The sequence below is a fragment of the Cinclus cinclus genome, chromosome 9 (genome assembly GCF_963662255.1).
Source record: "Cinclus cinclus chromosome 9, bCinCin1.1, whole genome shotgun sequence".
NCBI lineage: Eukaryota > Metazoa > Chordata > Aves > Passeriformes > Cinclidae > Cinclus > Cinclus cinclus.
Window position 1 is genome coordinate 3728801 of NC_085054.1, and position 14881 is coordinate 3743681.

General features: G+C 47.6%; 1 protein-coding gene across 1 annotated transcript; it reads right to left on the reverse strand.

Moving 5' to 3' along the window:
* Positions 1-2877: 2877 nt before the first annotated feature.
* On the reverse strand, positions 2878-14858 carry LOC134047168 (neuropilin-2-like). Its single transcript, XM_062498131.1, has 3 exons — positions 14795-14858; positions 4925-4993; positions 2878-4252 (listed from the first exon to the last, which is right to left on the reverse strand). The coding sequence occupies exons 2-3, from the start codon at positions 4977-4979 to the stop codon at positions 3999-4001; spliced, it is 309 nt and encodes a 102-aa protein (XP_062354115.1). The 5' UTR covers positions 4980-4993; positions 14795-14858; the 3' UTR covers positions 2878-3998.
* Between the last annotated feature and the right edge of the window lie 23 nt (positions 14859-14881).

Below are 14881 nucleotides of genomic sequence, written 5' to 3' on the forward strand. Positions count from 1 at the left end.
AGGTGCCCAGAGCTTGATGGATTGGGTCTCATTTGTCAGGGTGCCCATAAATAAGCAAGAGTTTCCAAGCTGTAGGTTCAGCCCCACAGCTTCTCCTTTCTACAGCCCTACAGCGGCTCCTGGCTGCCTGCTACAGGGTACTGGGACCCCTGTGAGACACGAGGCTCCCCTGGGCTTGGGCTGCCACCAGGGCAGTGTGACAGAGCAGAGGGAGGGTGGAGAAGACAAGTACGTGGAGCCAGGCTTGGCATTGGGGTTTGCCAGGAGTCCCCACTGTCTTTGTGACGAAGAACAGGGCTGAAGCTGAACTGCAGAACACCACCCCATCCTAGTCACTGCCCACTTTGGCAGGTTCATAGAAACAGGACAGGGATACGCTGGGATACCAGCACCTGTACCCTTGTGAGGTGGACAAACTGCAACAGGCTGGCCCCCACCAGTGCACTTTAGTTCTAAATGATTTTTCTAAATTATTTTTAGCCTAAAACTGCACTCTTCTTTGGGATAACTGGCAGTGCTGGGCCATGGCACAGGGTGACAGGAAAGGACCTGCATTCACTATGGAGTTTGGTCTCAGCTGCTGCTTTTTGGGCCAGAGCAGCTTCCAGTTATCCCCAGCTCTGATAGGAGATACCATGTGTGTGCACTGGGTCTGTGTTAAAACCCCATGTCACCTTGGTGTGCCACACTGCCTGAGGTAATCCAAAGGCCCAGGCAGTGCACAGCAAAGGAGAGAAGTGGGCATGGCCCTGTGTGCCTCCAGTTGCACCTCATTTCGCTGGGGCTTCTGTTACCCACAGCCCTCTTCAGTTTGGTTTCCTTGTTGCTGCTCCTTCATGAATAAAAAAAGCCACTGAAACATAATCTCTACCATAATGTTTATTAAATAGTAATTTTAAAAGATTTTTATACAAATCATATAAACACAGTTTTATTTTTGTTTTGTTTTGTTTGTTTGTTACACCGAAGAATCACAGTAAAAGCTCTTTAAGTCCGTAAGTCCTGGCTCAGCCAGCAAATGGTCAAACACCTTGAACTGCAAACCTTGGAGAATATCCATTTCAGTATATAATTTCTTAATGGTTTAATTCCCATGCTCACCTCCGGCACCCAGAACTATAGCCCTCCCATTAGCAACATGTCCTGCCATGGGAAGCGTGTGGAGGTAACAGCCCATTTAAGCAAAGGCATTAATGACAGGTTTTTTTTTCTTTTTTGAATTTTGCAGAGGGAATTGCAATCACCAAACCTAATCTATTTGCAGAGGAGGACTCAATGAACTGAACGCACTGATGACTTTCTCCCCCTCCCTGTTGAAGTTACAATCAAACACAGTTTTCCACAGAGCAGTCAAGCACCTGGCAGAGGTAAGTGAGGTATTGGCTGTGCAGCATTATCGGCCTTTTCTCGCCTGGCGAGCTCACACGTGAGCTCTGCCCCAGCTGCCAGGGGCCAGCGGGACACGTGGGCTGGGCGCTTCGCTGGGCCCGTGCCACCTTAGTGCCAAGGTCAGCAGTACTCTCCTGCCCCAGATCAAGAGATACATTAACACGAGTCAGTCCCACGGAATAAGTCACATACACGATACATACAGAGAATTCACGTGCGTGTGCAAACACACTATTTCTGAATATATGTATATATGAACTCTTCTCTCTGTACGCCTACTAGACACCATAACATCACCTTTTTAATTATATATTTTCGCCTATTGTTTGCCTAAGTTGGCTTTTCTACTGTATGGTCCTTTTCCATTCATCCTTCCCCTCTCTGATGATTTCAAGGGGATAAAATCATTGAGCAGCAGCAATTCAGCTTTGAAATGGTCTGGTACATTTCCTCTCCCTGCCTCTGTTTCTTTTGTACAGTAAAATAACTCCCCTGTGGAATTTGTCTGTGAAAAATGCCAGAAGAAATAAGGTGACTCGAAAGGAGAATCAGAGACACATTTACTGCTGGTTTTGTCGGGTGCACAGTGTGAATTAAAGAAGTGAAGTCCTTTGTGTGTGCATCTCTGCGTGAGTGTACGAGCCGTGGATGTTCTGATGACGCAGCTGCTGTATCTGCTCCCCCAGCACACGTGTACCTTTCTTACAGCAGGGAAGGGCTTTTCTTCCTAAAATCTTATTGTCTGAAGGAGCTCTTCATGAAACAGCAGACAAATGTTCCTATTCCCACAGTACCAGGGAGCAGTTGTGGCACTGCTCATGTGTCCGTGCTCATCTCCTCTCCAGAGGGTGTGCCCAAAACCTGGACTCCTGCATGATGTGTCTGTAGGGCTGAGCTTCACAACATATCACACCTTTGTCAGTCGTAGTTGGTGAGGAAAATAATGCCATCCCCAACCCAAACTACTTGCCAGGTAAAATGTAAAAATCAGGACATGCCAGGTATTACCATAGAGCCCCTGGAAAAGCAAACCTAGTGTGACAGAAAGGTTTCTTATTTATTTATGGGCAAGCTGATAGAGGTGATCCATCTGTACTGAACTGGAAATGAAGGCATTGGTTTGGGGTTCAGCATTTCAACTCTTTTTCTCCATTCAGATGTTTCATAACACTCCTCTCCCATAGCACACTGGTTAAGTGGAGAGGTACCAGCTGCCACACAGTGTAGCCAGACCATTTGAAAGTAGAAGGACCAGATTTCTGCTGGGCTCTAACCAGCAAAGAGTGGTGAAGAAGAGCATTTTGTGGGGGAGGATGAAGGCCTCACTTGCTGTTTGCTACAGCACTGATCATCAGCTGGAGGAAAATACTTCTAAGGCACTTGTTCAAAGTAAACGAAAAAAAACAAACCAAAACAAAACAAAAACAAACCCAAAACCACAGCTCATAGATAGATCTCGGGGTCTTTGCTACTGATCAGGAGCAGCACAGTTTTGCTCCAAAGGGGTTGTAGTGGCAGCTGTTTGTTCCAGCAGTGCTGATGGCACCAGCTCACACCCCCCAGCTCCAGGGAGAACTGGAGCACCAGGAAGGTGAGGGAGTGCCCCCGGGCCCCATGGCCAGGCTCCCCAGGGCTGTGGGCATGGTTCCAGCCTCCTTCCTGTTCATTTTCCCTTCCTGGCACTGTGGAGAGGCCTCAGCACTGTACCTCAAGTCAAACCCCAAGTGAAGCCCCCTTCCCAAAGCCATTGCCTAAGCGCCAGCAACCTGAGAGGCTCTATCTTTTTTTTTTGCTGAAGTTTTCTCATTATAGCAAAAAGAAAAATGGCAGGCTCAAGAGGGGTGGGAGATTCAAATGAAGGCCTTCCTGACGAAGGCCTCAGCTTTTGCAGTCAAAGATCTGGATTTAATAAATGGCTCTTATTCACAAATCACTTTAAGGCTCTTCAGCTTCTCTCAAAGAGGTGCTTCTACACATAGGGTTTCCCTTCTATTTTCTTTCTTAATGTTTTCAGAAAGCGCTGCTGTTACTGTTGACAGTAAAGCCAGTATCCCACCTTTCCCCTGCTACCAGAGGGAAAGTTGAAGGTAACAACATGCTTCCATTTTCAGGACTGCAAACTACAGCTTCCTGTTCTTAGTGTGAAGTGCACAAATCCCTAGAATGATATCTGGACGGAGTCTAAAATGGACAGGGGCTCCATGTGTATGTGTGTTATTTCTAAAGAAATCCCTCAGCCTTCTCAGTAACTTACCAGAGGAAGGAGGTGGGAAATAACAATCAACATTTAGTTTCTCACATCCAAAAGTTAAACCAGGCTCCCTCACCACATCCCAGCCACTCACATCAGCAGAAAATGAAGATGAACCAACAAACAAGGGGCTCAGTCCCCCCTCGCCCGGCACAGTCTGGTTTGCAGGAAAGCCACTCGGTCTTGGTGCAGTGTGACCCGGCAGCAAGACCTGGTGGCAGGAGCAGTGGCTCCCCTCACTCCTGCTCCCCTCATTCCCTGTTATGGCATTCAGTTCCCATAGAAAACAGCAAAAATGTACCCCCCTGCCAGCCCACCTCACCGGGCACAATGCCAAAGGGTGATCCCCAGGCACCCATCAGGCCTCCGAGCAGCACTTCTGGTGGTTCATCTTCACCTTGTGCTTGATGCCATCGTACAGTTCAAAGTTGTAGTTCTCCAGCGTGGTGGAGCTCCGCGAGGACAGCCCGGCGTACGAGCACGTGCAGTAGAGGAGCAGACCAGCGCAGATGGCCCCAAGGAGGACACCGAGGGAGCTCATTGCTATAATGGTCACCAGGATGGGATCCAGGGTGTATAGCCAGCTTTTCTCTTTGTCCAGCTTCGGGGTTCCTGGAGAGTTAGTAGAGAACAGTGTGTCGTTCCTATCCGATCCAAAGTAATCTGCAGTGGAACGGGCACTTATTATCCAGGGATCACTTTTTATTCCCCCCCTCACCTTTATACATTTCTCACTTGGAGCTGTGATGGCTTTACAAGAGTTATATATATATATATCTAGGAATATCTCAGCAGGATTCATTAACCCAGGTCGAGATATAAGGTGAAATACCACACTACCAAAGAAGTAGGGCACCCTGGTTCATTTTCAGACATCAGACTATTGACACAGCATGCAAGCATTTTGCACCCACTGGAACTCTGGCCCTTCCACTGCCACTAGGTTCAAAACTATGGAATCAATCTGTCACAGGCCACAGACTTAATTTTCTTCATTTACAAGTCAAAATGCCATGCAAGCAGCTAAATGCTAAAAAGATCAGTTTCACCTGTCCTAACACAAATTCAATACATTGACTTTGCAAGGTTGCTGGCTGTTGAAAAAGGAAAACAGGAAAAGGAAACCAATGCCTTTGAACACTAAGCCACCACTTCAATGTACGTTCTCAAGCGTGTTCTTGCTCCTAACACCACTAAAGCTGAGGTTTGTGAGTAATCTTAGCATCTGATACTGAAATGCAAGTTGCCACAGCTGAACTGTCCATGTGGCATTTGGATACAAACCTGAATCATCGTTGTCTTCAAAGTCTTGCTCAGAGCTTGGGAAGTCATCCTCCATTCTTGGGAAGTTCACTAGAACAACAAAATGGGAAGCACTGTTTGTTGAAAATGGCCTTCTGGGGGCATCATTGTAAGACAAGCCAGAAGAAAGTGATTGTTAAAATACTACAAGGCTCTTCCTCGTGGAAGGAGGAGGAACTCTTTATCTTCTTCCCTTGGCAAAAGTCAACGAAGACTCTTGCATGCTTGAGAGAAGAGGGTCTTCACACTATGTCACATTTCATAACCACTAAATCACCAGTTTTTAAGGAGAAAAGAGAGTGAGTGAAAAGCAAAGAAACCAGAATAGCATTAAAATATTGTCACTGGTGCCTCCATAATGGCCATAATTCACTATTAACATGCTCCTGGGTATTACCCTTATAGCTTTGAATAGGATCTTAGTGCCTGTCATTACTTGCCAATAATGCTGGATCCATTTAGCACACACTCTACTTTTCATCTTTTCCCATATGTCTAACTGGATATAGAGCTCCAATGACCCAGTTCCTCTTTGGGTTTCAGATAAATTTACAGTAATTTGAGGAATTTATGTATCTTCATTATATGTTTTAATGCAAAAGCTGGTTGAAATGGAGAGAGCGGCAAATGGGTGTCCATACCTAGGCCCTTATGTTAACATTTCCTTGATCCAAATTCCATTTAGTGGTGATATTTCTTTCTATTGTTCAGCTCAGACCAAGGACTAGTAACCAAATGCACATATTCCAGTCTGAGCAGAAATGCGCTATTTTGCTGTGCAGTCTTCCTATCATTTTCTCTGCGTACAGTTACCATGGCTCTTTTCCACTTTTCCAAAAGAAAATGTCTTTTCATTTCAATCTGCGAAGAGTTTTCAAAGCTGACTGTAACTTGGGGTCCTCAACTGAGAAGGTGTCTTGAAATGATCAGGAATGCAAAAAATCAGGGACTAGAAAGTGATAGAAGTCACACCTTGGAAGTAGTTGTGGTTGGAACCAAGATTACTTTATGTCTTATGCCAAAATGGCAAGAAGGGTTTAGAGAGGTTACTAACAAACAACCAAAACTAAAGATTGTAACTTGTACCTAAAAAGCCACATGCAAAGAAATTATTCAAAACCTTATAAAAGAATATTTCCGCATATTTGCATGGATATTTAGGACTTGAAAAGGCCTCCTGAATTGTCAAGTACACTTTTTTGCTATGCCAGACAACTGTGTCAGGCAATCCATGCCAGCAACATTCCAAGGTTCTCTTCCAGAGTGGGGTCTCTGCTGAAAGCCACGCTGCCCCAACACCACCTGACCCCTGACAGCAGTGATCCTCTGCTGTTATTAATGATAGCTTCTCGTTCTCCAGGCAGAATTGTATCTGCACCAAAGAATTAAGGGATGTCTTTGAATTTACAAGTGAACCTGGCAACAGGAAGGCTCACAGCCCAACACTTGCCCCTCCTGCCAATGAGTTCTGCATTCAGTGAGTCAGGTAGTTAAGCTGACTCAAGGCTGCTGGTACCTCGTCGAAGAAACACAGGTGCACACTGCCTTCTGTAAATCCTCACTTTAGCGACGAGTTCACATGATTTCTCAACAGTTCTCGAACTGACAGGCCCAGATGGCAACATCTTAGGGCTGGGAGAACTGCCTGAGGGCCTCTTGCAAACATTTAGAACCAAACATGTGGAAAAATACCTTGCAAAGCAGTTCACACACGGAGACGTCTGAAATGCTAGTCACCCACTGGAAGACAAGCATTGAGATTTGCCATCCGTGTCATCCACACAAACCCACAGAAACTGTGTGCTGCTCAAAGATGAGCAGAGGTCAAAATTAGATGACAATCTGCCCAAGGAGTCCGTGTATGGAGAAAGGCTGTTGGAAGTCATCTGACATTCCATATTGTAGCTGCTCTAAATTTTGTGTGAGAACAAGCTAGCAATTTGATCCTTTTGTAATTTCCCAGGGTAACCTTGAGGGAAAAGCCAGAAATAAAAAAGTATTGGTTAATCAACACTTTCAAAAGAACACCAGTACTTCCAGCCTGAAAGGAAGGAGCACTGGGAAAACTTGAAAAGAAAGAACATTTATATGAAAAGCCCAGTCCAGAATCTGTTTACTCTTCTAGTGATTTGCTCGATTCCCCATGCATTTAATACAGCTCTTAAGTCCTGCTTAAATGATAACTTCCTATTTGCCCATTTTCCTTCCTCCTCAGGCCCTCATTCTTCAGTTCCCCACATGCCATTTCATTGCTATTCGATTTTATGTTATCACACAGGGCTTTACACCCTCTAGAAAGCTTTAGAAAAATATAATTCGACACTTCTTTTTCCATACTGGGGCTTCTCGAGTCATTAACTGAATCAGCTCAGGCTGTGTGGGTGTCTGTGGGAATTGAAGCTGGTGGTCTCAGTTCAGTTCCTAGTGGAGATGATTTAGAATCTAGCCTGTCACAGAATCTAGCCTGCTGTTTGTCATCAGTTAGGCTCCTTTGGGACAAGTCTCAGCAATACTGTAAGAAGTGGAGCAGGCCAGAGAAGGCAACTCCCTTAGAAAGTGGTCCCCAGAAAAGCCCTGCAAGCTGGTGGGCAAAATGGGAGAAACATGCATCGCTCTGTGTTGTGGGAAACTGCTTCCTTAAAGGGCAGATTTCAGGCACAATTTACCTTGTATTTTAAAAGGGAAAAAATATTCTGGAGAAAGGTAGTCAAGAAAGTTCGGAGGAAAGTGTAATTAAGTATGAGGAATGATTTCTCCTGAGTGAAAAGCCATTTTTAAAGCCTGTGTGCCAAATGATGCCTGTGAGCACCTAGCCAGTCACGGCCGAAAGATGATATTAGCAATGATGCTGAAACAGCCGGATGCCAAGAAAGGCTGTTATCTGTTGGATCTGAGAGCACTGCCAGCTAAAAGGCTAATTTATGGGGCCTGAAAAAAGAAAGATAAAATTCTAATCAGACAAGGGCTGATTTAAGTGCCATGTTTGTATGACCTCACATGGAGGGAGAGCAGGAGAATTAGTATTTTCAGAGATTAAAGAGTTTCAGAATACATCTGTTTTAAAATAGCAGCTGGGGTGGGAGGGATTGTACCAGGGAGGATGAGGGGGTCAGGAGAGCGGACAAGGTTCTCTGGTGTCCCACCAGACATACACATGCCTCTTGCAGGAAAGTTCTCCAAGCCTCCCCAAGGCAGCTCACCTCTCCAAAGCTGAGCTCAGCGTGTCTTATGGCCTGGCACATACTTCCCACCACCACAGGTGCTGGATGCCAGCCCTCCTGCACAGCTTACAGCAGCACCACCACCTCTGGCAGAGACCTCCACACCAAGCCAAGAGCTATTGCTTTGGAGAGAAAACCCAGCCCTGATTGCTGGAACCCGGACACATTCTTCCAAGGCAAATGACAATGTCAAGAATAAAAAAAATTGCTGTGTCCTTCTAGCCTGACTTTGTCTGGTTTAAGTCCAGGCATCAGGTGGTGCCTCCTGCCAGGTGGCTGGGGAGAGCTCAATCACCCTGGGGCAGAGCTCTATCACCTGGCATCTCTCTCTACACACAGGAATTTGCAGATTATCTGTGGTGCCTCTTGGAGTCTTTCTGGCTGAACAAAATTAGCCTCTCAGCAGGAGGTGCCTTTCCCAAACAATATATCAAACTTGCAGCAATTTTCAGATCTTATTATTGCCTGCAGCCACTTTGGCACAGGATAGCCTGGGCTGGAGAGCACCCAGGATGGACTCCCACCATCCCTGTGCTCCTGCTCCGCACTTTCTGCAGAGGTCCACAACCTCTGGGGCTGAAAGCGATGCACCAGGTGATGGGTGCTTTGTGAGATCTGCTCCCTACAGTCTTTCATTCCCAGTAATATCTGTGGCTGTGCCTGCTGGGACAAACAAGCAGAGTGTGTAGGAGGAAGAAAAACAAACTGCTGGTTTGGGGGAAAAATGAGCAGCACATGGTTGTTTCCCCACTGTGGAAAGGACTCGAGGGCAGCCAGCTACATGCTCACCCCTCTCTCCTGCTGCTGCAACATCCCTCTTGGGCAGTGCTACCCTGCCCAGTGAAGGGAGCGTAGGAGGCACGCCGCTGCTCTGCTGCCAAACAAGTGCCCATGAGGGTCTGAAACATTAAATACAGCCAAAGCCAGGAAAACGGGGTCAGAAATTGCCATTTCCCAGTCTTGGCAGAGACAGAGCTCCGGCTCCACTCTCATCCTTGCTTTTCTCTCTTTGCTCATTCCCAGTCCTTTTCTCTCCACAGCAATAGTGCGACTCCAACACACATCATTTTGTTTTGACACGGCAGAGCAGCCGCCGTGGCCTCGCCTTGACACCGCTCTGCTTGGCGGCGCTGCTCCTCTGGCTGGGAGCCCTGGGGGCTGGGGGTGACACCTCCCACCCTTGGTAAGTGGAGAAGCACTTCTCAAAGCAGCAGCACAGGCTCCAGGCAGGAACACTCCCTCTGAATCCCCCATTGCTCTATTTCCAGCTGAAAATCCACCTCACTTCTCTCCTTCCCACTCCTCCAGAAACACAGGACTAATTTAGTTTACAGAAGAGATAAATCCCTGCCAAATTTCAAATTAAAACAGTGCTTTGGCTACAGTTGAGCATTAAAGAAAGCAAACAAGCTGCCACTCCTTGGCCAGGCCTCCCTCTGCAGTGCAGGAACCGCTGGACCCTTATGCTCAGATTGCCTTCGGGCTGCGCTGGTGGTGACCAACTGGGCACACCTCAGACCACCACAGAACCACTGTCAAACCGGGGGCATGGATGAGCCTCTTGCACTCCTTGGGCTTCCCATATAAAGGTAAGGTGGGAAAGTATGGCTGGCAGGTGAAGACCCCCCATGAAAAGCACTTGGAGACATGGAGCCAGCCGGGTGCTCGCTGTGGCCATGAGCAGGCAGCTATTTCCAGCCCTGGGGCTGTCCTCGGACGTGTGGCAACCTGGCCCTGCTGCACGCATGGCAGATGGCCAAGGTGGCTACCCAAAATGAGCACCCTGCCAAACCCTCCCTGCTGCAGACACATCCCCTGCTGGCAGCCTGACCCCTTTCTCCAGCCCTGCTTCTGCACCTCTCCTCAGCAGCGGCACCAGGCCAGGGAAGCCGTGGCGGTGGCACGCGTGTGTACGGCGTGACTGTGGCATTACACAGCGTAATCCTCTCGTTCTCCCTCTGTCTTAGCTCTGGACTACTCAGGTAAGGAGCTGACATGCAGCTTCTGTGCTCCACGCTCAGCTCACCTACCCCAAACCGAGCGACTCTTCTGCACAAGGGCGGCACCGTGCCCCGCTGCCGCCACGCAAGGGCTCGGAGCTGGGGGAGAAGCTGGCAGCCCTGAGACGTCCTGGTATGTTTATCACCCTCCCCGGTGTTGCTGTTTGTTTTTACAGTGCAGTGGCTAACGACACGATTCCTCAAATTGGCAGTCACGCCTGCAGTCTCTGCTAAGAGCCGCCAAAGCCACTGATGGAGGAGCTGTGGCGGAAAGCCAAGCGGCTCTCCAAGCTCGCCTCGGGGCCTCGCCTGCTGTCTGCGCGCCCGGCTCGGGGTGAGTGGAGACTGGCCCTGGCAAGGTCAGTAGGTTTTCACAGGGTTTCTAGAGGGACAAAAATCCAAACATAACCCCATGCACAGCCTGCTTTCTACCTCGTTCCCTTGCACGCGGCAGCAGAGGCGTTTCCACCGGGCCAGGAAAAGCCAACCTCGTGCCCGCAGCCCGGGGGGCAGGCAGCTCCGGGGCTCCTGTGCCAAGTGTCATCCTGCAGGCGCCTGCCCCGGCAGGAGGCTGACCCAACTGTGCGGCCAGTCCCTGGGCTGGTGAATGAGCTCTGCAGCCTGCCTGCTCGAGCGGCCATCTCGGGCACGCTGACATTGCCAAGGCACAGCACAGCCTTTCCCACAGCGCCCTTTGCTTTGCCAGGTCAGTGCTCCCTCTCTCACATCCCCCTTAGGCGCTGTCTTTGCCCCAGTGCTCACTGAGAGTGCCCATGGACTCCCGTCTGCGCCTTCAACACAACACCAGCTGTAGAGATAAAATAAAAAGATTGACACCATCACAGCCCATACCACCAGGGAGCCACGCCTGAAGCCTCCCCATGACACACACAGGACAAAATGCTATTCCCTGAAAAATAGAGCCCCCACTGCTCCCCCAGAAAGTTTTCCTCTTTTTTTTAAGTAGACACTTAAATAAAAATACTGGCAGAAGAGTTTGCATCAAAATCACAAGAAGCTGTATTTATTTCCTTAAACAAAGCATGCTAATTTTAGCTGTTTTCTTCCCTAGGATGTGCTGCAGCCTGAGCAGCACCCAACTCTCTGGCCAATCTGTCTGTGGTGCACGTACGGAATAATTAATCCTGAACGATTTCTCCCTTTTCGTCTGTTTACTTAACAGAATTTTTTTCTTCCTTGTTGGGAAGCCATCAGTCAATCTCTCCCTCCCTGTTTTTCACATGTGCATATTTGTTTTGAATTTTGCTTGAACAGTCGCTGAAGTGTACAAAATGCAAATTACGAGCGTAATTTGCTTTGCTGTACAATTACAGGGAAAAAAAAGCCCTCTCCCAAAAAAGCAGCATGGGTCCTCAGCTTCGCTTGTGTTTGAATAGCCAGTGTGAGGGAATCACATCTGAATTTTTTTTTTTTTTTTTTGATGGCCTGAATTCCTAGTAAAGTCAGGAAGTTTCATTGCAAAGCTGAGGTTTATGCCAGGGTAAAGAATATGAGAGAGGGAAAATAAATGAAGGAGGGAAGGAAAAACCTCTCAAACTGGCAGCAAAATATATTTCACATGAAATGTGATGCTGCTGACTCTGCTGAAGGGGTGAAAGGTGCGCCTAGGGAAGATGGGAAGCAGAACTGCTGCAGCAGAAGTCCCTGTAACAAGCTGGGAGGACTCAGGTGGAGGGAAAGCAGGGGACATACACCTGTCCAAACACGCCGTGCTGTGGCAGCTGGGCCACTCCCAAACAGGTCCCCTGCACAGTCTGACATACAGAAACTGGGATTGCACAGAAGAGGAAAGCATGCTGTTTCCATTATTAATTTTGGTAATGGCTTACCCATCTTTTGCTGAGCTCAAGGCTGGAGTGTGCGGCTCAGCTGAGCTGGCAGCCAGGCCAGCCCCAGGGACCCTGGAAAGTTGGATGTCCTGTCTCCAGGGGCCCCAGCTGGAGAAATTCTGCATAATCACACTGAGCAGTTTAGCACTTAGGCAGCACTGGTGAAATCCCCAAAAAATCCCAAGAGTCAGTCCAGCCTCCCAAAACTCCCGTAAGGACTGGTACAAATGTAATGGATCTAAAAGCTGCTATTAATGGCCCAATCCTGAGTGCAGTGAGGCAGGGAGCACACAGCAGCTGTGCTGCTGAGAGCTGGGTCTACACGCAGGAACTGGAGCTTCACTTGGCTAAAAGGACTAGCCCTGATGCTCCAAAGAATTTTGAAACTCTGCTTTGCTTCAACCAACAGCATACTCATTAGCAAAGGAAGAAGAAAGAAAAACCCCAGATATTTGTATAAAAATATCATCATTTTATTACATTCCACACAATACATCTTCAAAGAATTTCAAATTTCCACAAGATATTTTTCACACACAGGCAACTGGGCAACGCTGGGGATGTCAGGGCTCAAGGAACAGGGGAAAATTGGGAGTAAAAATCTTGAAGTGACCTTCTGTTTTGTCTTTGGTGATTTTGGTTTGAAAGACAGGGTACCACATTCTCCTTTCTGACACATCAATGCACACTTGGCTAAGCATGTGGGGGTGAACCTGGTCAAAGTGAGAATCATCTGAACTAGGGAGACTGAACGGACTTTGGAAATGGGATATCATCTGCTGACATGGCTTGGGCTGACCTGAAAATGCAGCAAACCCATGCCAGTATTTCACATCTGTTTTAATTCGCAGCTGACTAAAGGGGATGGCATTCTACATCCCAAACCAGATGTGCTGCAACACCAGTGCTGTGTGATGAGGAGGCTCATGGTGAAAGCACCCAGGTCCTGGAAGCCCCTCTCCAGGGACCTTTCAACGACACTGCCTTCCAGGTGGCAGGAGCTTCCCAGGTCTGTTGTGGTCCTGTGGGACAGGCATGTCCCACATGTCCCTGCTGCACTCAAAAACCCTGTGGGAGCCAGGCCCGTGTGCAGTGGTGCCCCAAGCACCCACCATGCCTCATGTGCCCATCACCCTGGGCTTTTTCTGAACTCCCTGCTTGTTTTAGACACTAGCTGCTGCAGCTGAGAGGATCCCACTGAAATCTGCTGTGAAACCAGCATGGGGAACTGAAACTGGCTGCATGAATTAAGGCAAGGAGGGGGATAGAGTGACACCCCCATCGACAGACATCCCCTGGGGATAGGGTTATGCTGCAACAGGGGCCAATACCACTTCAGCACAGTTAGTATTTCTACTTCTTTTCTCAGAACAAAAGGCAGCTCAAGACTGCATGGAAGTTAACAGAGCTGCTCATCTTGATTCATTTTATGCAATATTAATGGGCAAAGGAGGGATGGGCACTAGCAAGTTTAGAAGGGGAGACGGAATCTGATCAGTCATTACAGATGGACACAAACAAGACGGAGAACCTTGCTCACTGGAGGTACTTTTTTGCCTGCAAACAGATTAGGGTTAACAATTCAAACCACTTTTGCATGTCATCATTCAGTAATTTATATAAGGCATTTCCACTACAATACGCTGGGCCATTCAACAGTAGGAGGCTGTGGAGACTCCTCCTCGCCTCCCCAGTTAAAGCAGCAGCAATAGCTGGGCTTGGCTTGCTAGATGTTACTGGCACTCTAAGAAGCAGAACATTAGCAAATGCAAAACTGACATTCTGGAAAGTCAACGGGCAATTTTTATGATTCAGCAGCTATGGATTGGGCAGAAGGAAAAAAAAAAAACAAACCCAGAAAGGGGAACTATACTTGTTCCTTGAACTTTTCTAGCAGAGAGACAAGGAGGAGCCCTTTCCCCCTTTCCCCATGTAAAAGCAAAACCATCAGCACCCAGAGGATAATTAAATAAATAAACAAACCTTCAATTCTCAAGAAACTACAGTATTTAGCATCCACTAAGACCTGCTGAAGTCTAGTGTTACCCTAAGGCTGGCTTTAACAGATACAAACAAAACATTCATTATGAGCTTCTCTGATATAAGGCAACTTTAAATAGATTCACTTGCAGGTGGGGGAAGAGGAGGACTTCCCCTCCCTCTTCCAAACAATGGCTGTGTTATCATGTTGGCTGCAGAAAGAATAAAACTGAGAGATCTTACTTTTTTAACATCTATGAATCTCTCTGGATTCTTCTAGCCATCTGAGGTGGACATTCCTACTGTCCAGCCTGGCCTCTTCTCAATTTGCACCCAAGACATTAACACTATCAAACAAGAAACCCAGCCAAAGCTAGATAAGGCAACAAAAAAGCATTGCTCTCTTCCCCAAGTAAACGAATCAGGGCATCCACCATAAACACGTCCCAGACCTTCCAGAGAGAAGGTGGGAAGGAGGGAAAATTAACAACAACAACAACAACAAAAACAAAACTAAAAGCATTCCCTGTGCAAGTAGAAGCAACAACAAGCAAATTAAAAAGGGGCTGTTTCTAAATATACATTCAGTCAGTCAGACACACGCAGTCCTGTGCATGCTCACACACGCAGGTTTTAGCACACATGCACATGACCCTCACACACAAGCTTCCAGGCTCGCCATCAGGTTCCCTTGCAGGTTGCCTACTGGGAGGAGAAAAAACCCCCGAAACCCAAAGAAGCTGACCAATTAAAAAAAAATTACTCTCCAAACAAACACAACAAAACAAAATATCCCCCCACCTGACACCCCAAGTATCCTTGAAAAGTAATAGAAAGGGAGCGTTCACTTCTGAAGTGAAGGGGTGGTGTGTCTCTTCTGGCGATCCA

Coding starts and splice junctions, on each gene's coding strand:
- LOC134047168 (XM_062498131.1), bottom strand. CDS start 4,979: ATGGAGGATGACTTCCCAAGCTCTGAGCAAGACTTTGAAGACAACGAT. Junction 4,253..4,924: donor TGAAGACAACGATGATTCAG/GTTTGTATCCAA, acceptor CTAACTCTCCAG/GAACCCCGAAGCTGGACAAA.